Source organism: Bombina bombina, chromosome 4 (assembly GCF_027579735.1).
Source record: "Bombina bombina isolate aBomBom1 chromosome 4, aBomBom1.pri, whole genome shotgun sequence".
Classification (NCBI taxonomy): Eukaryota; Metazoa; Chordata; class Amphibia; order Anura; family Bombinatoridae; genus Bombina; species Bombina bombina.
In genome coordinates, this window is record NC_069502.1 from 891,203,998 (window position 1) to 891,227,292 (window position 23,295).

The 23,295-nt window shown below is 35.1% G+C and overlaps 1 protein-coding gene across 1 annotated transcript in view; it reads right to left on the minus strand.

Moving 5' to 3' along the window:
- Positions 1-23,295, minus strand: part of SYNE1 (spectrin repeat containing nuclear envelope protein 1) — a 780,519-nt gene that overhangs the window by 529,866 nt on the left and 227,358 nt on the right. Inside the window, 10 exon segments of the mRNA XM_053711805.1 lie at positions 838-1,004; positions 3,332-3,455; positions 5,871-6,058; positions 7,357-7,455; positions 9,549-9,776; positions 10,146-10,296; positions 12,367-12,527; positions 13,369-13,509; positions 13,946-14,122; positions 22,452-22,619. Coding sequence (XP_053567780.1) covers positions 838-1,004; positions 3,332-3,455; positions 5,871-6,058; positions 7,357-7,455; positions 9,549-9,776; positions 10,146-10,296; positions 12,367-12,527; positions 13,369-13,509; positions 13,946-14,122; positions 22,452-22,619 — 1,604 coding nt within the window.

Consider the following 23,295-nt stretch of genomic DNA (forward strand, 5'->3'; position numbering starts at 1 on the left):
CGGATCAAGGCCACATATGCAGCCTTTTGAAAGATACTTGCCACCTATCAGTCCTATTATCTGTTAAGTAGGGATGGGCAAATGTTTCTAATAATTCGAAATTTAAAACGAATTTTGATACATTCGTTCGTTCGAATCGAATTTCGAATGTTTATATAACATTCTAACATTCTATTTTCGAATTTTCATTTTCGAATTTTTCATTAAAATTCGAAAATATTTGTTTGAATAATAGATTGTTTAGCTATTTATTCATTCAATTTTGACATTCATCAATTTTGACATCAAATGTGACATTAAAATTTGAAATAGTATTTCTAGTCTACAACTGTGTTTAATAAATGTAATATTCGAATGCTACATTCAAATTCGAATGTCACATTCGAATTTGAAATAGTATTTCTAGTCTAATACTGTGTTTTAAATGTAATATTCGATTTGAATGTGACATTCGAATTCAAAATAGTATTTCTAGTCTAATACTGTGTTTTATAAATGTAATATTCGAATTCGAATGTGACATTCGATTCGAATGTGATATTCGATTCGAATGTGACATTAGAAATAGTGTTTCTAGTCTACAATTGTGTTTTATTAATGTAATATTCGAATTTGAATGTGATATTCGAAAACTGTAAATAACATTCGAAAATCAAATTTTTAAGAATATTCGTTCTTATCAACATTCTATTATGTAAATCGAATTTCTACGATAACATTCGTTCTAACATTCGAATTCGGATATAAACACATTCACCCATCCCTACTGTTAAGTAGATAATTGGATGGAATGAGCTTCAGCAAACAATTAAGACAACTAAATACTGAACCACTAACCTATTTGTAATTATCTTTGGTAAATCATTCCATCTTTGGGACAACTTTTCTAAATTCTTTTTCATTTCTTCCACTTTGTCTTCTGAAGACGTAGGATATAAAGATTCACTTATCTGCAGGAGCTCTGTGTATCTCTGTGTTAAGGCCAAAAACTCAGATTGAACATCCTGAAAGCAAGAAGTCAAATATTATCCAATTGCTCATTATACAATGACATTGTATTTTAATATTCTACCATAAAAAACAATATTATTTTTGTTTGACACAAACCCAGTAAATTATTTACTAACCCAAAGAACTGCCATGAGAGACATGTTAATGGTGCCAAGTGAATATGATGAATGGATGACATCCATTAAAGTTCTTTATTAGCAATCACATATATTCCCCCGTGCACGCTCAATAAATTGCAAAAGTGCTTCAAATCAAATCTTAAATGTATCACTGCATTTTCAATTCTGATGTCATGTAAGTCACTTTAAACTAAATGTATTTTGCAATAAGATTGAATGTTGAATAACCAATACACAACATGTTCATTTCCTTAAAGTAGAACTGTGAATATTAAATGTTGCATTTTCCTCTCCTTAAAGGGACATGAAACCCAAAAATGTTCTTTTATGATTCAGATAGAGAATACAATTGTAAACAACTTTCCAATTTATTATTTATTTTGCTTCCCTCTCTTGTTATCATTTGCTGAATGGTTTATCTAGGAAAGCTCAGGAGCAGCAAAGAACCTAGTTTCTAGCTGCTGATTGGTTGCTGTATATATATATATATATATATATATATACTGATTGTCATTGGCTCACCCATGTGTTCAGTCAGCAATAGTGATGTCGCGAATAGTTCGCTGGCGAATAGTTCCCGGCGAACATAGCATGTTCGCGTTCGCCTCGGCGGGCGAACATATGCGATGTTCGATCCGCCCCCTATTCGTCATCATTGAGTAATACTTTGACCCTGTACCTCACAGTCAGCAGGCACATTCCAGCCAATCAGCAGCAGACCCTCCCTCCCAGACCCTCCTACCTCCTGGACAGCATCCATTTTAGATTCATTCGGAAGCTGCATTCTTAGGGAGAGGAGGGACAGTGTAGCTGCTGCTGATTGAATAGGGAAATCTATAGCTAGGCTAGTGTATTCAGTGTCCACTACAGTCCTGAAGGACTCATCTGATCTCTGCTGTAAGGACAGCACCCCAAAAAGCCCTTTTTAGGGCTAGAACATCAGTCTGCTTTTTTTCCCCCCTGTGTAATCTAATTGCAGTTGCCTGCCTGCCAGCGTGTGTGTCAGGCTCACGGCGTATACTGTGCCCACTTGCCCAGTGCCACCACTCATATCTGGTGTAACAGTAGTGTACATTTAAAAAAAAAAACACTTTTTTACTGTGAAACATCAGTCTGCTTGTGTAATCTAATTGCAGTTGCCTGCCTGCCAGCGTGTGTGTCAGGCTCACAGCGTATACTGTGCCCACTTGCCCAGTGCCACCACTCATATCTTGTTTAATAGTAGTGTACATTTAAAAAAAACAAAAAACTTTTTTGACTGTGAAACATCAGTCTGCTTTTTTGTGTCAGGCTCACAGTGTATACTGTGCCCACTTGCCCAGTGCCACCACTCATATCTTGTTTAATAGTAGTGTAAGTGTACATTTAAAAAAAAAAAAAACTTTTTGGACTGTGAAACATCAGTCTGCTTTTTTGTGTCAGGCTCAACTATGTAATTTTCCGTGGGAGTTTTGCCATGGATCCCCCTCCGGCATGCCACAGTCCAGGTGTTAGTCCCCTTGAAACAACTTTTCCATCACTATTGTGGCCAGAAAGAGTCCCTGTGGGTTTTAAAATTTGCCTGCCCATTGAAGTCAATGGCGGTTCGCCCGGTTCGCCCGTTTGTGAACTTTTGCGGACGCAAAATTTTATGTTCGCGACATCACCAGTCAGCAACCAGTAGTGCATTGCTGCTCATTCAACAAAGCATCCCAAGAGAACAAAGAAAAATTGTTAATAGGAGTAAATTAGAAAGTTGGTTAAAATTGCATGTTCTATCTGAATCATGAAAGAAAACATTTGTGTTTCATATCCCTTTAAGGAAGATTTTTGATGCCCTTACAGTGTAGATGTTTAGTGCCTTTTTAATTTAAACACAATACATTGTCAGCTGGACATACAGCTCCCATAAAACTGAATATAACTCTATAAATATTATAGAACAGCAGAGCATCAAATGTTTCTTTAAAACCTAATGCTTGTGATACAGTATTTAGATGATGCTTTGCAGGAAGAAGATACCGAAGGCAGGAAAGATAAGAGAAAAAACAATATATACCCTCAAGCCAGTAAGAGAAGAGTGGCTCTTGTGTTTTATTATTCGTGGTGTGCTATTGGCTAATATATTATTACTAACAATTACACAATGAGTACCAATTTCAGTGCTAATTTGTTGTTGTTATAGTCACATGACAGTACTTATTGAATTTGCAAGCACATACCTTTATTAACAGTAATTCTGCTTCCAGTTTTAACCTAACAGCGGGCAACTGGTCTTCTTTTGAGCTGAACAAGCTTTCTGTACTATCAAGCCAATTTGTAATGGCGGAATATTCCTTCTCATGCCTAAATATAAATATATAAATTATAAAGTGTAGGAAACATATTAACAATATATATATATATATATATATATATATATATATATATATATATATATATATATATATATATATATATATATATATATATATATATATTATTGATAATAAAAGATTTTAGACATGAAAATTGTTTGACATTATTTAATGAATATTATGTTTATATAGTATTGTTGCCATTTAGGGTCATGTTTGCACCAAAACCAAAAATGTAAGATGCATAATTTATGGAATTACTTTAATAAATTATTAGTTCACTTAAACAGCTTTAAAAGCATAATCCTTTATAAGTATGGATAGCAATAGAGTAGAAGTGTACACATTTTCTATTTTGTACAATGTACAATATAACCAGCCACTGATAATTTATTATTATTGTTGTTGTTATAAATTTTACACCTAAATGAAAAGGTATGCTATGTAACTACTATGGTGCTGTAGAGAGCCTATAGCAAGCTGCCAGGAACCCACGGTGCCCCCACTGCAATTACAAAAATATTTTAACAATTAGATGAGGGGCACTAGTAATATTTGTATGATATATTGTATTGCTATAGAAACAATACACATAACAACAACAAAAAAATATACCCTCACTGCAAGGATAAAAAACAATTCTGCACACAAAGGGTTAAATTAACCCCCCCCCCCCCAACAAGGCAGGAGAACCACCAGTTGCAGCAATGCCTCCACTGCAATATAAATGTGCAGCAAGTTAAACTGTGATGCATTCAACTGCAAGACAAATTGATTCTAAAACACAAAAGGTTAAATTAAAACTTTTTTTACCAACAAATGCAGGGGACCTACCAGTTCCAACAAGACCCCCACTGTAATATAAATGTGCAGTCAGTTAAACTGTTATGCAAACACTGCAATAAAAAAATGTGATGCTTAACACTAAAGAGTTTAAATTAAAACTTGTTTTCCCCCAAACAAAAACAGGAGACCTACCTACCAGTCCCAACTGTGCACCCACTGTAATATATATATTAAGCTACAACTCTTTGAAACTAAACTAGTAAAGAAATGATAAATTCCTGGTCTTCAGAGAGAAAAAAAGTAATGCTGTATGTGCAGTTACACCGCACTGCAAGAAAAAATCTGATTCTGCACACAGAGGGGTTTTTTCCCGAAGACAAAAGTACATGTTTAATTATTTGCATGATAAAATGTTAAGTAATAAAAATGTGTGAAACAACAGGAAGTGTCTAATTGTGTTCATTTGGGTCACTGACTGATAGGGACAATGCCCACATACAAATATAGTTGATTCATCAAAGGGACATCCATTATTTTTTTTATTTTTTAAAAAAGCAAAACAAATAAAAAAAACAAAGCAATTTACTAGGTTATGAAACATTTAAGATGCTCAATCATAATCAATACTCATGTGCTTTATTAGTGAGAAGGTTTTTTGTGTGCTTCTATGGTGTAGAAATGAAGCAGCAGGCACCAATGTTTATTCACTGATGATCATTTGTATTTTCCAATTTAGACGAAAGTCAGATGACAAAGAATTATGGACATTTCTGGGAGAGTTATAACGGAGATTTAAATAGAGATAGTAGACTAGAAAATGCATGAGGAGGCATCTACAGGCCCATCAAATAAGGAACATATAATGGAGGTTGAATGGATCCTGTTTTAGTTCATAAGGATCCATTATAATTTTTTTGCCGTTAACATACCAGTCATAACGTCCTCAAAAAGCACCAAAAACCAGCACCATATGAAACATACATTAATAGTATTTACTCATTTGTACACAGATTCTCTAGTTTTTGAAGGGCTTCGGCTTAAATAATTTCATCAGTAATAGACCTTTTTTTTTTTATTTGTTTCTAATTGGCCACAACAATAATGATAAGATTTTCATGATTCAGACAGAGCATGCAATTTTAAAAAAACTCTCCACTTTACATCTAATATCCAATATGCTTTGTTCTCTTGGTATCCTTTGTTGAAAAGCAAACCTATGTAGGTTCAAGAGCAGCAACGCACTACTGGGAGCTAGCTGAAGACTGGTAGATGCACAAATATGTCTCTTGCCATTGGCTCATCCGCTGTGTTCAGATAGATCTCAGTATTGCATTGCTGTTCCTTCAACAAAAGATACCAAGAGAATGAAGCATTTTTAATAACAGAATTAAAAAGGAAAGTTGTTTCAAATGATGCGCTCTATATGAATCACAAAAGAAAATTTTTTGGGTTTCATCCTTTAAGGATGGAAATTACCTTGAAAGTGACAATACATACTACATACAGTACATTCTGAGGTTAAACATTGGACATGTTTCAGATATCAGAATGGTGGCACATAGTGGCCATAAACGGTCACATGACATAACCCAAACGCTGTATGTTTCGAGGATCTTACCTTTGCCACTGGGTTAGCAGTCGTTCAAGCATTGTACATTTTTCTTTAGCTTGAGTTAATGTTGCTTCGTATTGTAACTGCAAGCTTGAAGTCTCTTGCATAGAGTCATCTTTTGGTTTTAGCTTTCGAGCACTGGCTGTGAGAGTCTGGATGCTGTTCTTCAATGTTTCAGCAGCCTGACACAGATCCTGATAAAAATGAAAATTAAGCAAAACATTAAGGACTAGATTACAAGTAGAGTGCTAACTTATCACACGCCTACAAACTAGTCCTTTTACGGGCGAGCGATAAGTAACCAGTCATTACAAGTGGCTGGTTATTGCTACAGTAGGTTCACAGTATCAATTAGTGCTCAGATAATAAACCAGAGATCAGATCTCTGGTTAATTTTCTACATGTCCCCCAATTGCCCCCAAATAAAAGTGGTGTGTTGTTTTTGAAAATAAAAAACAATGAGCATCTTTATTTTTTAAAAATATAACTGCTAAAAGTAGTTATAAAGGGTTAAAAATGGCAGGTGTGGGGTGTTAGGAAACAAACTGCACTGAAACGTGCCTTTACATTGCAGTCTACGGGGACAGTGTTATTTCTGTAAAATATATGTATATGCTTATTTACATATATATTTATGAGTTTATACACATATAAACTCATAAATATATATGTATAAATGCATATACCGCTTACTAGTTTAGAACGGTCAGATTATTTACTGTGTGTATTTGTAAAAGGTTATATCACGGTACTATCACATCTTAGGTCTTTTACTGGAACATCTGATTAGCGCTGTGCAGCGAGCCACTCCTTGTTTTCTCATAAATGCATATACATATATATTTTAACTTTGCTACCAATCGCTGCACAACTTACCCCCTTTACTGCAATAGTTCTCAGCTGTGTCTGACAGCATGAGAACGAGGCTCCCATTAAAGCCTATGAAAGCAAGCTCTCATGAGCGCAATGATTCCGTGCAATGCGAATGTGAGGTCGCGTTCGGATTGCACTTCCCTTGTTATACCAGCGCACATTTGCGTGAGCTGGTATTGCTCAGTTAAGCGCAAATATTGCTTTTGCGAAAGTAATATTTTGACTCAACTTCTGGCCCTAAGTCCTATTGTTTTTGTGCTTCATACAGTATTTGAACACTGGGTGATGTTATAGTTATTTTTAATATTAAAAGCGACAAATCCTTTATCACAGCTGCATCAACGCTATATTTAAACAATTTCTGCAATACTACAATGGACAATCTACTCTGAATTGAAAAAAGTATAATCTAAATGTGGTTCTACAAGAACAATGTACAATTTGCTCTAATCGCTACGAGAATATCAACACTGTAAGATAATAAAACCTTCCCTGCTGTATTATTGATGACCAACTATAGCACTGTTGAACCCCGGTACTCTAATAAAAATGTGGTTTATATACAAACGGCAAGAGGCCTAAAAAATGTTAGCTATACATAGGCAAGACGTAAATATACCTGATGCGCATAAAGAGCACTGTATGTTTGGGCAGAAGACGAGCAATTAGTTATAGGACATGCCAGCGCGGCTTCAATCTCCGACAAAGATTTCTGCACCTGATAAAAACAAAGAAAACAGCTGTATTGTGACCGACTTCCAAAAGCATAACAATATTAGAAGAACATACTCTACAAGATATTTTCATACAATATTAATAATTAAATTCCCTCAGAGGTTCGTATATATGACATGACACTCAACACTGAACATAATGGGCTCCATTTAACAAGTTGCGGATGCAGCTTTGCAGAACCTTTGGCCTATAGTTTAGAAGATGACTGCTGATGACCACTGCTTCACAACCTATACGCCAGCTCCTCTAATTGAAGACAGCAAAAGGGCTCCAGGTAATACACTCAAGAGGCTTTTCATGGATTGTATATATATATATATATATATATATATATATATATATATATATATATATATATATAGAACCCCGAAACATCACCATTTAATAAATATGAATCTATTTTCTAAATCCAGTGAGTGCAGTCCCTGCTTGGATCTTTTATATGTATCATACATGGTATTGTGCAAAAGTCTTAGGCCACCATTAGATTTGTTGTTTTAGCAAAGTTTTAATGACCTTACTCCTTACATATTTATTTTTCAGTCTCTTTATTATGATACAAACAGAAAATACAGGAAATATGTACTGTACATAAAATATATATATAAAAAATTCTGAACAAAATGGCTTCTTCAGGCAAAAATCAGTTTTAAGTGTGACCTCCCTTGGCACTAAGCACATCTTGGACTCTTTTGGGGAGACTTTCCTGAAGTAATCTTCTGGTATATTATATCTTTTTCTGTCCAGGTGATCCCATACTGCCTCTATAATATTCAGGTCTGGACTCTGTGGTGGCCAGTCTATGAGTGTCTGTGTTTTATCAGCTGTTTTTCTCTCCAAATATGATTTCACTGCATTAGCAGTGTGCTTGGGATCGTTATCATGCTGAAAAAGAAAACCAGTCCCAATAAGGTGCTTTCCAGAAGGAATGGCATTATGGATTCAAACCTGCCTGTACTTTTCAGCATTCATGATCCCATCAATTCAGACAATATCGCCAACACCACTGGCAAAAATGCAGCCCCAAATCAGGACAGACCCTTCACCATGTTTCACTGAAGGTTGCAAGCACTCATTCTTCCATCTCTCGACAATTGGACCCAAAAATTTCAAACTTAGATTTGTCACTCCATAATACTCTTTTCAAATGATGTTTATTCCAATCCTTGTGAGCTTTGACTTATCCTTTCCACCCTGTTTCCCTTCAGAAAAGGTGGTTTCTTGACTGCTACCCTTCCACAAAGACCATTCCTGATGAAGCTTCTTCAAACTGTAGAAGGGTCAACTTGGCATCCCGATGAAGCTGCCAGATGCTGAGCCAGGTCCTTGCTGGACTTCTTCCGGTCTCTCAAAGAAGAAACACTGAGAAACTTCTCATCAGATTTTGAAAGTTTTCTTGGCCTTCCAGTGCGTTTTTGTCCTTGATCTCTCCTGATTCTTCAAATTTCTTTATAATAGCGTGAATACCACATCTTGAGTGTCCAGTTTGTTTACTGATTTCCCTTTAAGAGTAGCCTTGCTGATGCAAAAGTATGATTTTATGTCTGTCAAATTCTGTTATCTTTGGCATTTTGAATGGAATGATGTGATTAAAACTTGGTCTTATTAGCAAGCTTCCAATGAATTAAACTCATACCACATATGTATGTAATGCTCAATCATGTCTTGCACAAACCTGACAGCAGTCATTTTTACATGAAATTGTAAGACAAATATAGATGCTAGCAATAAAATGAATTAGGTTTCCATTCCATTTAGGTTTATGAGAGCTAGGTTCCTGCTAATGCTCAAGTGTAAGGGGAGGTCACACTAAATACTTGTCACTTTAGCCTATTGAAGCCTATTTGATTTTTCTCAGCTTTTTTTTTTTTAAATACTGCATACAAATATCCTGTATTTTCTGGTTGTATTCTAATAAAGAAACTGAGAAATATTTATATATATCTATATATTTATAAATATCTATATATATATCTATATATATATATATATATATACACACACATACATACACACACACACACACACACACACACTTTTTATTATTATTTTTTTAATAAAGGTAAATTCCCTTACCTGTCTGAATGTTTCCTCATACTTCTGCTGTTGTATAGCTATTCCCATGACACTTTCTTCCAGATTGTGCGCATGGTCTTTTAGCCCTTCCCAGTTCTTGCTCAATTGTGAAAGCTTAGCTCTGTTACGAGCACTTTCACCTGAGTTAATAAATTGGGAAAAAGCCTGGCTCTTTCCTTCAAGATCTGCCAAAACATTGCTTTTACTCTCTAGTCCCTTAAGTATTTCCTAAAGAAAAACAATCAAAAAACAAACAAAATCAATGGTAGCAAACCACAAAGATATTAAAAAATGAAATATACTAATATGTACAAATGCATTCATTAAAAATATTAATTTCATGGCAAAAATTGTGAAATGGCAGAAGAGAAAGAGATAAGATGAAAATAGATAGAAAAGAAGATAGACAATAGATATATAGATGACATATAGATATGATATGTATGTGTAAGGAGATAGATAGATATGATATGCATGTGTAGATAGATAGATAGATAGATAGATAGATAAGGCAGTACAAAACCCAAATACATCCCCATATTAATACAAAAGAAAAGTGTAAAAATTAATTGTTGTACAGTATATGCAAATAATTACCTGAATAAGTTTAACTTTGGTTTCCACTCCTTTAGAGGAGTACTCTATATCACTTAGTTCCTTTTCTTTTTCTGAAATCCAGTTAGTATGAGTTTCAAAATCTCTATCAAATTCCTCCCAATTTTTCTTCACTCTTTCTATTGTGTCAATGCTGAAGCAGAAAAATAATAAAAGAGAAATTAGAAAATTGAAAAAAAACCACAACATTTTAGTGATCTAAAATGCTATTTAATAAATACATATGAGGGTTTATTTGTTAAAGTGTTTTTTGTTTGTTTGTTTTTTAAACAACTTGTCTGGAAACAGTTGCATAAAGTCGGTGAAACTTGGTTGATTCAACTCTAAGTTTTGGTTTACTCTAGGAAAGTTGAATGATTTTAAACTGAAACATACTTGTAAAAAGTTTAAAACAAGCAAGCAAGAAAAAATCAAATCAGCCAATAGGATGAGAGCTACTGAAATCCTATTGGCTGATTTGAACACCCAATAGGATTTCAGTAGCTCTCATCCTATTGGCTGATTTAAAAATTTCAGCCAATAGGAATGCAAGGTACCCCGAATATAAAACGGGTACCTTGCATTGAAGCTTCTGGATGGCTCCGCAGCCGCAGGTCCTGTTCTGCGGCCGCCTTTGCCCAGGATCAAGATATAAGAGGTCCCCGTGCTGGATGAAGACCTTTATCGCCAGACTTCAGGAAAGGTGAGTACCTATTTCGGGGTTAGATTTATTTATTTTTTATTTTTTGGGGTGTTTTTTTTTAGATTAGGGATTTTTTTATTTTAATGGGCTGCAAAAGACCTGAATGCCCTTTTAAGGGCAATGCCCATACAAATGCCCCTTCAGGGGCAATGGGTAACCGTTTTTTTTAGTGTTATGTTTTTTTATTTTGGGGGGTTTGGTAGGTTGGGAGGTTTACTATTAGGGGTTAATTAGTATTTTTGAGGTAAAAGAGCTGTTTAATGTAGGGCAATGCCCTACAAAAGGCCCTTTTAAGGGCTATTGGTAGTTTAGTGTTAGATTAGGGGGTGTTTTTATTTTTATAGGGGTATTAGATTAGGTTTAATTTTTTATTTTTGATAATTTAGTTTATTTTTTTTTCTGTAATTTTAGACTTATTTTTTGTAAATTTAGATATATTTATTTTAATTTAATCTTAGGGTTTGTTTTTTTAAGTAATGATTTTTAAGATTTTTTTATTTTAATTTTAACTTAACTAAGTTTATTTTAGTAGTAGCGATGTGAGGGGCCGGAAGTTTAAGGGTTAATAGATTTATTTAGTGTTGGCTATGTGGGGGTCGGCAGATTAGAGGTTAATAGGTTTATTATAGTATTTGCGATGCGAGGGGTGCCGGTTTAGGGGTTAATAGGTAGTTTATAGGTGTTTGTGTACTTTGTAACATTTTAGTTATGAGTTTTGTGAAACATTTTTTTCAGCGGTATAGCCGTACCGCACAACTTGTAATTTTGCTGTTAGTAATTTGATTTGATTTCTGAAATTTAATAGAATTTCAATTTCTAATGTAATTCTTACTATTGTTTTTATGTCTAAAAAGGAACATAATAGTCAAAATAGAAATATGCATAATTGCATTTCACTTTTGAATAGAAGTATTTTTGTAATATACTTGCATTAGCAAAAATGCTTGTAGTATTAGTTATTACTGTTTCGGCAGCATATGCACATATGCTGCAGTTGTCAAGTGCACCTACATTTAAAGCACCTTGCCTGCACAGACTGTTGGCGGTAGTTTGTATGATGCAAATTACATCATCACTGACACTATATAAGTCACCATTGGCTCTCTGAGCACGAGTAAAGTTTGAAAGAAGATGCAATGGGCATGCACAGCATATGTGTGTATGCTACTAGTAATATCTTTTTCTAGGAGCATTTTTGCAAACTTTAATTAGATTAAATATATATTTATATGTGTGTGTGTGTATGTGTGTATAGATCTGTTACAACAAACTGAGGTCAGAGATATAGTGAATTTCTGCATTAAAAGGTTTTGGGTAGCATATGATTATTAAAAAAGTGACTGTAACCAAAGAATGTCACCTTAAAAAGCATTTGGCTATATTTTTAAATTGATCTTGGTTTGAACTTGAATATATATTTCCAGAAGATGCATTTTCGGCAAAACTGACACTCAACTCATCCAACCCTTTAAAGAAAAACTGTAATATAAATGGACCCAGCCAGAGTTTTCGGACACCTACTTTTCAGTAAGAGATTCTTTAACTTGCTTCACTTTCTCTTGAATGGACTTAGTTTGCTGTTGAAGTATTTCCTTGCTCTTTGTTCCAAGCTGTATGTCGGATGCTTTCTTCACTAAGGTGTCTGCTTGAATGTCTTTAGATTCATTTTCATTATAAATATCCTATTTCAAAACCGCCATGAATTAAATAGACATTTAAAAAACACACACAATCAAATCATGGTTTTACATCACTTTCAAATGAGATGCCACCCTGAAAAGTTTTGGTTCTCTTTCAATAACCCCTAAACAAATTCTAAACAAATTGTAAACAAATGTGTTTCTGAAAGGGACAGTTTACTCAAAAATGTTCTCCCTTTTAATTTGTTCCCAATGATCTACTTTAACTGATGGAGTGTATTAAATTGTTTCAAATATTTCTTTTACCTTTATATTGGCATTTGAAATAGTTAATTTAGCCTGTGGTAACCCCACCTATTCTGAAAGTTTCTGGCCTTAGGTCCAAGCTATAGATAAGCTGTGTAAACACAGCCAGCAGAAGAAATTACACTCCCATTGGGGTATAGAAGAGATAAGGTAATACAAATTGAATTTTACATTGTTCTCTCCAAGAATTGGTCTTTGGTTTACGGACAGATATAAGATAAAGAAGCAGGTATATGTACACCATGTGATAAAGTAATGAGATCTGATTATACCTACAAGATCAACCGATTTTAATATGTTGTGGTTTCAAAACATAATATCAGCTATTTAATATACACAAATAAACCTTAAAATGCAAAGTCTCATAAATGTTATACTCTGCAGCTGGTTAAAAAGTAATTGGAAACACATTAAGGGAAAAACAATTTTAGAGCATACTGTCCCTTTAAATACAAAAACAAAAAAATCAGATAAACTACAATAGAGGGCTGTATTGTGCCCCTGAGGATTGAGGCAAGACAATCCTGCTCTCCCATAGTATATAAGAAGAGCTAAATAGCTGTAAATGGTATATCACCTTTGTTTGTTGAAGTTCAGAAGCCAAGCTCTCTAGTGTGCTGAAGGTCAAGGTACGTTCATGTATGGAACCCATCTGCTTGAGATGCTGTGTAATATTTTCCTTGCCAGATTCAATCTCTCCCCACTGATTTATTGTGACCTATTTACCGACAAAGAAGAAGAATTTGTTCGAATACATATTTATTACATTATAATCAAAATTACCAAATTGTAAATGTTTCCAATTTTTATATTTCATAGTTTAGTAGCATATTGGTTCCAAATAAATTATGGATAGCTATTTTTTTTTTTATTGCATTTAGGTTTAACACTTCAGCTTACATTATTTATTTCAATATAATATGACAATTATGATCTGTCAAAAAATATTAAAGACTAAGATAATTTTAAAATATTCTGAATAAATGTGAGAAGTGTTTTAAGTGTTGCAAAAATAACTAAAAAAAATAAAGCATTGAAAAAATATGTAACGTTAAAGATGACAAACAAAAATATCTGTTGGGCATATGAAATTATTCTTTAAAACATGTTTTCCCCAAAAAATACGAACAATAAACCTTTTTTTTGTTTCTCACCTGCAACTGTTCATTTTTTTTTACCATTTTCTCCTCCACTCTCTCTATTTCAACTTCCAATTTTTCCATTTCCTCCAGCACTGGACCAGACAAACCTTTATCAACCTGAAGCTGTTTAGCCTGAACAATCTGTTGTTGAATATCCTGTTTTTTTAAATGTATCTTCCTTATATTTTGCTATAACAATAGGAAAACGCAATCCATTAATTAACCTATATAGCCATTTATAAATTAATTGGATGTTAAATTCAACTGTCAACTAATACAGGAGTGCAGCCACAAATAGTAATATTAAGGGCTAAATTTATCAATTTGCAAATGGCGAGGTTTCACATGTTGTGAACCTGTCTGCATTTAATTTCAAACTTTAAAATTTACCATTGCATGAGCATCTGCCCCCTACCCTTGCACATTCAACTGAATGAGAGTAGGGCTTATTAAACAACCCAGTCAAATTAATCTGGGGTGATTTTCATCCACTAACTCTTGGTAACAAAATATAATTTATGTAAGAACTTACCTGATAAATTCATTTCTTTCATATTGGCAAGAATCCATGAGATAGTGACGTATGGGATATACAATCCTACCAGGAGGGGCAAAGTTTCCCAAACCTCAAAATGCCTATAAATACACCCCTCACCACACCCACAATTCAGTTTAAAGAATAGCCAAGTAGTGGGGTGATAAAGAAAGGAGTAAAAAGCATCAACAAAGGAATTTGGAAATAATTGTGCCTTATACAAAAAATCATAACCACCATAAAAAGGGTGGGCCTCATGGACTCTTGCCAATATGAAAGAAATGAATTTATCAGGTAAGTTCTTACATAAATTATGTTTTCTTTCATGTTATTGGCAAGAGTCCATGAGCTAGTGACGTATGGGATAGCAATACCCAAGATGTGGAACTCTACGCAAGAGTCACTAGAGAGGGAGGGATAAAATAAAAACAGCCATTTTTCGCTGAAAAAAATTAATCCACAACCCAAAATATAAGTTTATTCTCAAAAGTGTAAGGAAAAAACTTAAAACATAAGCAGAAGAATCAAACTGAAACAGTTGCCTGGAGAACTTTTCTACCAAAAACTGCTTCCGAAGAAGCAAATACATCAAAACGGTAGAATTTAGTAAATGTATGCAAAGAAGACCAAGTTGCTGCTTTGCAAAATTGATCAACTGAAGCTCCATTCTTAAAAGCCCATGAAGTGGAGACTGATCTTGTAGAATGAGCTGTAATTCTCTGAGGCGGGGCCTGACCCGACTCCAAATAAGCCTGATGAATCAAAAGCTTTAACCACGAAGCCAAGGAAACGGCAGAAGCCTTCTGACCTTTCCTAGAACAAGAAAAGATAACAAATAGACTAGAAGTCTTCCTGAAATCTTTAGTAGCTACAACATAATATTTCAGAGCTCTCACCATATCCAAAGAATGTAAAGATCTCTCCAAAGAATTCTTAGGATTAGGGCACAAGGAAGGGACAACAATTTCTCTATTAATGTTGTTAGAATTCACAACCTTAGATAAGAATTTAAATGAAGTCCGCAAAACTGCCTTATCCTGATGAAAAATCAGAAAAGGAGATTCACAAGAGAGAGCAAATAATTCAGAAACTCTTCTAGCAGAAGAGATGGCCAAAAGAAACAACACTTTCCAAGAAAGTATTTTCATGTCCAAAGAATGCATAGGCTCAAATGGAGGAGCCTGTAAAGCCTTCAAAAACAAATTAAGACTCCAAGGAGGAGAGATTGATTTAATGACAGGCTTGATACGAACCAAAGCCTGTACAAAACAGTGAATATCAGGAAGTTTAGCAATCTTTCTGTGAAATAAAACAGAAAGAGCAGAGATTTGTCCTTTCAAGGAACTTGCAGACAAACCCTTATCCAAACTATCCTGAAGAAACTGTAAAATTCTAGGAATTCTAAAAGAATGCCAAGAGAATTTATGAGAAGAACACCATGAAATGTAAGTCTTCCAAACTCGATAATAAATCTATCTAGAAACAGATTTACAAGACTGCAACATAGTATTAATCAGAGAGTCAGAAAAACCTCTATGACTAAGCACTAAGCGTTCAATTTCCATACCTTCAAATTTAATGATTTGAGATCCTGATGGAAAAACGGACCTTGAGACAAAAGGTCTGGCCTTAATGGAAGTGGCCAAGGTTGGCAACTGGACATCCAAACAAGATCCGCATACCAAAACCTGTGAGGCCATGCTGGAGCCACCAGCAGCACAAACGATTGCTCCATGATGATTTTGGAGATCACTCTTGGAAGAAGAACTAAAGGCGGGAAAATATAAGCCGGTTGATAACACCAAGGAAGTGTCAACGCGTCCACTGCTTCCGCCTGATGATCCCTGGACCTGGACAGGTACCTGGGAAGTTTCTTGTTTAGATGAGATGCCATCAGATCTATTTCTGGAAGACCCCACATCTGAACAACCTGAGAAAACACATCTGGATAGAGGGACCACTCCCCCGGATGTAAAGTCTGACGACTAAGATAATCCGCTTCCCAATTGTCTATACCTGGGATATGAACCGCAGAAATTAGACAGGAGCTGGATTCCGCCCAAGCAAGTATCCGGGATACTTCTTTCATAGCTTGGGGACTGTGAGTCCCAACCTGATGATTGACATAAGCCACAGTTGTGATATTGTCTGTCTGAAAACAAATGTGAACGGTTCTCTCTTCAACAGAGGCCAAAACTGAAGAGCCCTGAAAATCGCATGGAGTTCCAAAATATTTATTGGTAATCTTGCCTCTTGAGATTTCCAAACCCCTTGTGCTGTCAGAGATCCCCAAACAGCTCCCTAACCTGAAAGACTCGCATCTGTTGTGATCACAGTCCACGTTGGACGAACAAAAGAGGCCCTTAGAACTATACGATGGTGATCTAACCACCAAGTCAGAGATAGTCGAACATTGAGATTTAAGGATATTAATTGTGATATCCTTGTATAATCCCTGCACCATTGGTTTAGCATACAAAGCTAGAGCGGTCTCATATGAAAATGAGCAAAGGGGATCGCGTCCGATGCTGCAGTCATGAGACCTAAAACTTCCTTGCATATAGCTACTGAAGGGAATGACTGAGACTGAAGGTTCCGACAGGCTGCAACCAATTTTAAACGTCTCTTGTCTGCTAGAGACAGAGTCATGGACACTGAATCTATCTGGAAACCTAAAAAAGGTAACCCTTGTCTGAGGAGTCAAAGAACTCTTTGGTAAATTGATCCTCCAACCATGTTTTTGAAGAAACAACACTAGATGATTCGTGTGAGATTCTGCAGAACGTAAAGACTGAGCTAGTACCAAGATATCGTCCAAATAAGGAAACACCGCAATACCCTGCTCTCTGATTACAGAGAGTAGGGCACCTAGAACCTTTGAAAAGATTCTTGGAGCTGTCGCTAGGCCAAAAGGAAGAGCGACAAATTGTTAATGCTTGTCTAGAAAAGAGAATCTCAGAAACTGATAGTGATCTGGATGAATCGGAATATGAAGATATGCATCCTGTAAGTCTATTGTGGACATATAATGCCCTTGCTGAACAAAATAGTCCTTATAGTCACCATTTTGAAAGTTGGTACTCTTACATAACGATTCAAAATTTTTAGATCCAAAACTGGTCTGAATGAATTTTCTTTCTTTGGAACAATGAATAGATTTGAATAAAACCCCAGACCCTGATCCTGAAACGGAACTGGCATGATTACCCCTGAAAACTCCAGGTCTGAAACACACTTCAGGAAAGCCTTAGCTTTTACTGGGTTTGCTGGGAAGCATGAGAGAAAAAAATCTTCTCACAGGCGGTCTTACTCTGAATCCTATTCGGTACCCCTGAGAGACAATACTCAGAATCCAATGATTTTGGACAGAATTTGTCCAAACATCCTTGAAAAATATTAATCTGCTCCCTACCAGCTGAGCTGGAATGAGGGCTGCACCTTCATGTGGACTTGGGGGCTGGCTTTGGTTTCTTAAATGGCTTGGATTTATTCCAATTTGAGGAAGGCTTCCATTTGGAAACAGATTCCTTGGGGGAAGGATTAGGTTTCTGTTCCTTATTCTGTCGAAAGGAACGAAAACAGCTAAAAGCTTTTGATCTACCCTTAGGTCTTTTATCCTGAGGCAAAAAAACTCCCTTCCCCTCAGTGAGTGTTGAAATAATCAAATCCAACTGAGAACCAAATAACTTATTACCTTGGAAAGAAAGAGATAGCAATCTCGACTTAGAAGTCATGTCAGCATTCCAAGATTTAAGCCACAAAGCTCTTCTAGCTAAAATAGCTAAAGAAATAGATTTAACATCAATTTTGATGATATCAAAAATGGCATCACAAATAAAATGATTAGCATGTTGAAGCAAGCGAACAATGCTAGACAAATCAGAATCCAATTCTTGTTGCACTAAATTTTTCAACCAAAAAGTTGATGCAGCTGCAACATCAGCCAAAGAAATTGCAGGCCTGAGAAGATGACCTGAATATAAATAGGCTTTCCTTAGATAAGATTCAAGTTTCCTATCTAAAGGATCTTTAAAAGAAGTACTATCTTCCAGAGGAATAGTAGTACGTTTAGCAAGAGTAGATATTAAACTTGGGGTTCTTTTCCCAAAACTCTAAAGTAACTGCTGGCAAAGGATACCATTTTTTAAACCTTGAAGAAGGAATAAAAGAAGTACCAGGCCTATTCCATTCCTTAGAAATAATATCAGAAATAGCATCAGGAACTGGAAAAACCTCTGGAATAACCACAGGAGGTTTATAAACAGAATTTAAATGTTTACTAGTTTTAATATCAAGAGGACTAGTTTCCAACATATCCAATGTAATCAACACTTCTTTTAACAAAGAACGAATATACTTCATCTTAAATAAATAATTAGATTTGTCAGTGTCACAGTGTCAGTGTCAATATCTGAGGCAGGATCTTCTGAAACAGAAAAATCCTCATCAGAAGAGGATAATTCAGTATGTTGTCAGTCATTTGAAATTTCATCAACTGAATGAGAAGTTTTAAAAGACCTTTTAAGTTTATTAGAAGGCGGGATGGCAGACAAAGCCTTCTGAAAAGAATCAGCAATAAATTATTTTAAATTTACAGGTATATCTTGTACATTAGATGTTGAAGGAATAGAAACAGGCAATGTACTACTAATGATGGACACATTCTCAACATGTAAAAGTTTATCATGACAACTATTACAAACCACAGCTGGAGATATAATCTCCACAAGTTTACAGCAAATGCACTTAGCTTTGGTAGAACTGTTATCAGGCAGCAGGGTTCAAACAGTGATTTCTGAGACAGGATCAGATTGAGACATCTTGCAAATGTAAGAGAAAAAACAACAACATATAAAGCAAAATGATCAATTTCCTTATATGGCAGTTTCAGGAAAGGGAAAAAAATGCAACAGCATAGCAAGAGGCATATAGGAATGGGGTTTTAAATAATGAAATATTTGGGGCATGATGCACAATACAAACAGAATTTTTTTTTGGCGCCAACAACATCTGGAAATGACACACTCGCGTCATAGAAGACGCAACCTTGAGAAAGTACTCAATGTCGACTAAGACGCCAGAAATGACGAATTTGCGTCATCGAACATAACTTTGCTCCAAAAAAATCTTGCGCCAAAAATGACGCAATATACTTTGGCATTTTGCGCCCTCGCAAGCCTAATTCTGCCCGCGAATTTAAGACAGTCAATTGAAAAAGAGACTATACCCCAGGTAAGAAAATACATTTTTCCTAAAAAATGCATTTCCCAGATATGAAACTGACAGTCTGCAAAAGGAAATATACTGAAAACCTGAATCATATATATAATATCAAATATAAGTACAATACATATATTTAGAACTTTATAAAAATACATAAAGTGCCAAACCATAGCTGAGAGTGTCTTAAGTAATGAAAACATACTTACCAAAAGACACCTATCCACATATAGCAGATAGCCAAACCAGTACTGAAACAGTTATCAGTAGAGGTAATGGAATACGAGAGTATATCGGCAATCTGAATAAGGGAGGTAGGAGATGAATCTCTACGACCGATAACAGAGAACCTATGAAATAGATCTCCCGTGAAGAAAACCATTGCATTCAATAGGTGATACTCCCTTCACATCCCTCTGACATTCACTGTACTCTGAGAGGAATCGGGCTTCAAAATGCTGAGAAGCGCATATCAACGTAGAAATCTTAGCACAAACTTACTTCACCACCTCCATAGGAGGCAAAGTTTGTAAAACTGAATTGTGGGTGTGGTGAGGGGTGTATTTATAGGCATTTTGAGGTTTGGGAAACTTTGCCCCTCCTGGTAGGATTGTATATCCCATACGTCACTAGCTCATGGACTCTTGCCAATTACATCAAAGAAAGGGTTTATTAAGTAGTGTTTTAAACTGCTGCTTCATAAATATCAGTTGCAGGCTCAAATGAGCGAACCTGCAACCAATCAGTACATTAAGTCAATGATAAATCTAGCTGCAAGTCTGAGTAAGTGGTTTGATCCATGAACACATAAAATATTCAACCTGGCCATTTTAATTTAGTATTAAAAATTATGAAACTACCAACCAGAGATTTTTTTTACACGTTAGGATTAATTTAAAGAGTAGCAGTTTGATGCCTCCTTCACAATCCATTTCTACATAAAAAAATGAAAACTACATTTTTTTTTCTTGGTTTTCTAAGCCATTACCATCTATTAGAAGAACTGCAGTTTGAATCAGTTTGTTTCAGTGGAGATGTTTTAAATGAACCATTAATATTAATGCAGGATTTCTTTGCAATCAATTAAATATTATTTTTAATGAATATGTTTAAATGCCTGGATACTTATTAAAATCATAAAGGAGCTTTATGATGAACTGATTTACAGGTTTCAGGCTTTAAAAGTGTGATTTGTGCATATATTGCAATGTGTTGTATTGTAAATTATAATTATTAGCATGAGAACTGAAAAAAATGTTACAGAAAAAAATATAGCCAAGACAGACCCCTGGAAAGAGGTTAAATGGGTTTTTAAAGAGGTCAAGGCTGTGTGTCAATCAGAAGCAGCAGTCACCAAACCCGCCAGTCACCAGCTGTAACCATAGTAACCTAGAATGACTAATGCAAAAAATGAATTGTTCTGATGAATTACAGCATATCATTTTTGCATTAGAATCTCCTTTTAAAGTTTTTTTTAATCATTCCTTCCTTCCTCTATAACTGATGGTTAAATTTGGCATTTTCCCTCTTTATTTCAGAAGTGTTCTGTGACTCTGAAATCTCTAAATGTTATTTTTCTGAGGGTTTTGTACTTAGTAATTTGAAGAGCTATTCATTCTGTAACAATAAATAAAACAAAAAAATTATTTCATGATTCAGATAGAACATACAATTTTAAATGACTATCCAATTTACTTCTATTCTCAAATTTGCTTCATTCTCTTTGTATCCTTTTTTCGAAGGAACAGCAATGCACTCCTGGGCGCTAGCTGAACACATTGTGTTAGCCAATGACAAGAGGCACATAAGTGCAGTCAAGAAGAAATAATATCCCCTAATAATAAATATAGTTAACACTCCATTGTCAGAGGTTACTCTCCAACAACCTCCCTGAATTATTATACAGAGTTAAAAAAAATGATGCGCTATACAGCAACTAAATAATACTTTAAAATGTTTTATACTGGTTTAAAAATATTGATTTCGAATTATTCCTTGATATGCAACATTCTTTAATTTCCACATACATATAAGTGCAGTCACCAATCACCAGCTAGGTCCCAGTAGAGTAATTGCTGATCCTGAGCATACCTAGGTATTCATTTCAACAAAGGATACCAAGCACACAAAGCAAATTAGATCATAGAAGTTAATTGGAAAGTTGTTTTAAGTTGCATGCTCTATCTGAATTATGAAGGTTTAATTTAAATGTTTTAACTCAGAAAACAGCAATTTTTATATATAAATTCCATAGCAAAAATTAAGTTTTTAGTTATAGGCAGACCGCCCGTCCATCTCTGCCGTTTGTTTTTTTATAAATATGTAATCAGGTGCTATATTCTAACAGTAGAGTACCACCCATGCCATAGAGTAGGGATGGGGGACCTTGGCCCTCCAGATGTTTCAGAACTACATTTCCCATGATGCTCAACTGGACTTCAGAGTGCCTAAGCATCATGGGTAATGTTCCACCTCCCTGATAGAGTCTCCAGTATGTGCTCCTGTGCATGCGCACATTGGTGTGTCAGGTCTCCCGACAGTGCATCTCCGTGTGCCCTCTTATTAGAGCCTGGCATGGAAATTAAAATGTGCACTCTATACATGTGTCTGTTTTTAACCAAAAAAACAACAGATTTATGAAGTGGGCTCTCATTAAAATTAATTAAAAAAGGTCATTTTATTAATTAGTATGTTAATTCCCCTTACATTTTAAACTGAGATAAAAAAATATTGGCAAAATCTGAATGGATCAAAAATTCTCACCTGGTAATGAAGAAGTAACTTCTGCGCTTCTGCAAAGCTTTCTGTTTCTAATACCTTTTCAGCTTCCGACTCAGCATCTTTGGCATTCGTTATTAACTCATTAAGTGCATGCTCTACATTTTCTTTATACTGTACACAATCACCAAGAGTGCCCAAAAGTTTTTCGATCTGTTAAATAATAATGTGAGAACATAGGCTTAATTCCTTCAGCTCGAATTTTGAATATAGGTTTTATAATATATTATATACTATAGTTGTATTTCTATGAAAAATAAATTGAAAAAAAGAGATCCATAAATAAATTTAAGCCTGTTTTAATGGATTAATCAAATTTAGAGATAATCCACATTTTGGTTTATATTTTATGTAGTATATGGAGGAGATCAACTTACATTATATTTAAAAAAGTTACATATACATAAAAAAAAACAGACAAACATGGATTATGACAGCAAAACACAAAATAATAGGCCCATCTAGCCTGTCTTATTAAAGGGACATAAGAGTTACATCCTAAATGGAGCTGTGTGACTTAAGGGAAACATTGTTAGCAAGTTTCTAATTTAATATTATTTAAAAAAATCTCTTACTGTTTTCCGTCCTAAAATTGGCGCCCTCTGGAGGCCCCTGGTGCCAATCTCTGTGCTTCCAGAAAAACTAAATTGATTGGAGGATATACCCGACAGCCAAGCAGTACAAAGTATATCTGCACCAATCAGCTTTCTCATATGCTCTTAGAGCAGGTGATACAAGAGACCTCAAGCTCAAAGGTGAATTTGGATACTGAATGGCATTTATATATAAGCTTTAATATTATATAGGAATCTTGCTAAAATGTTATGCT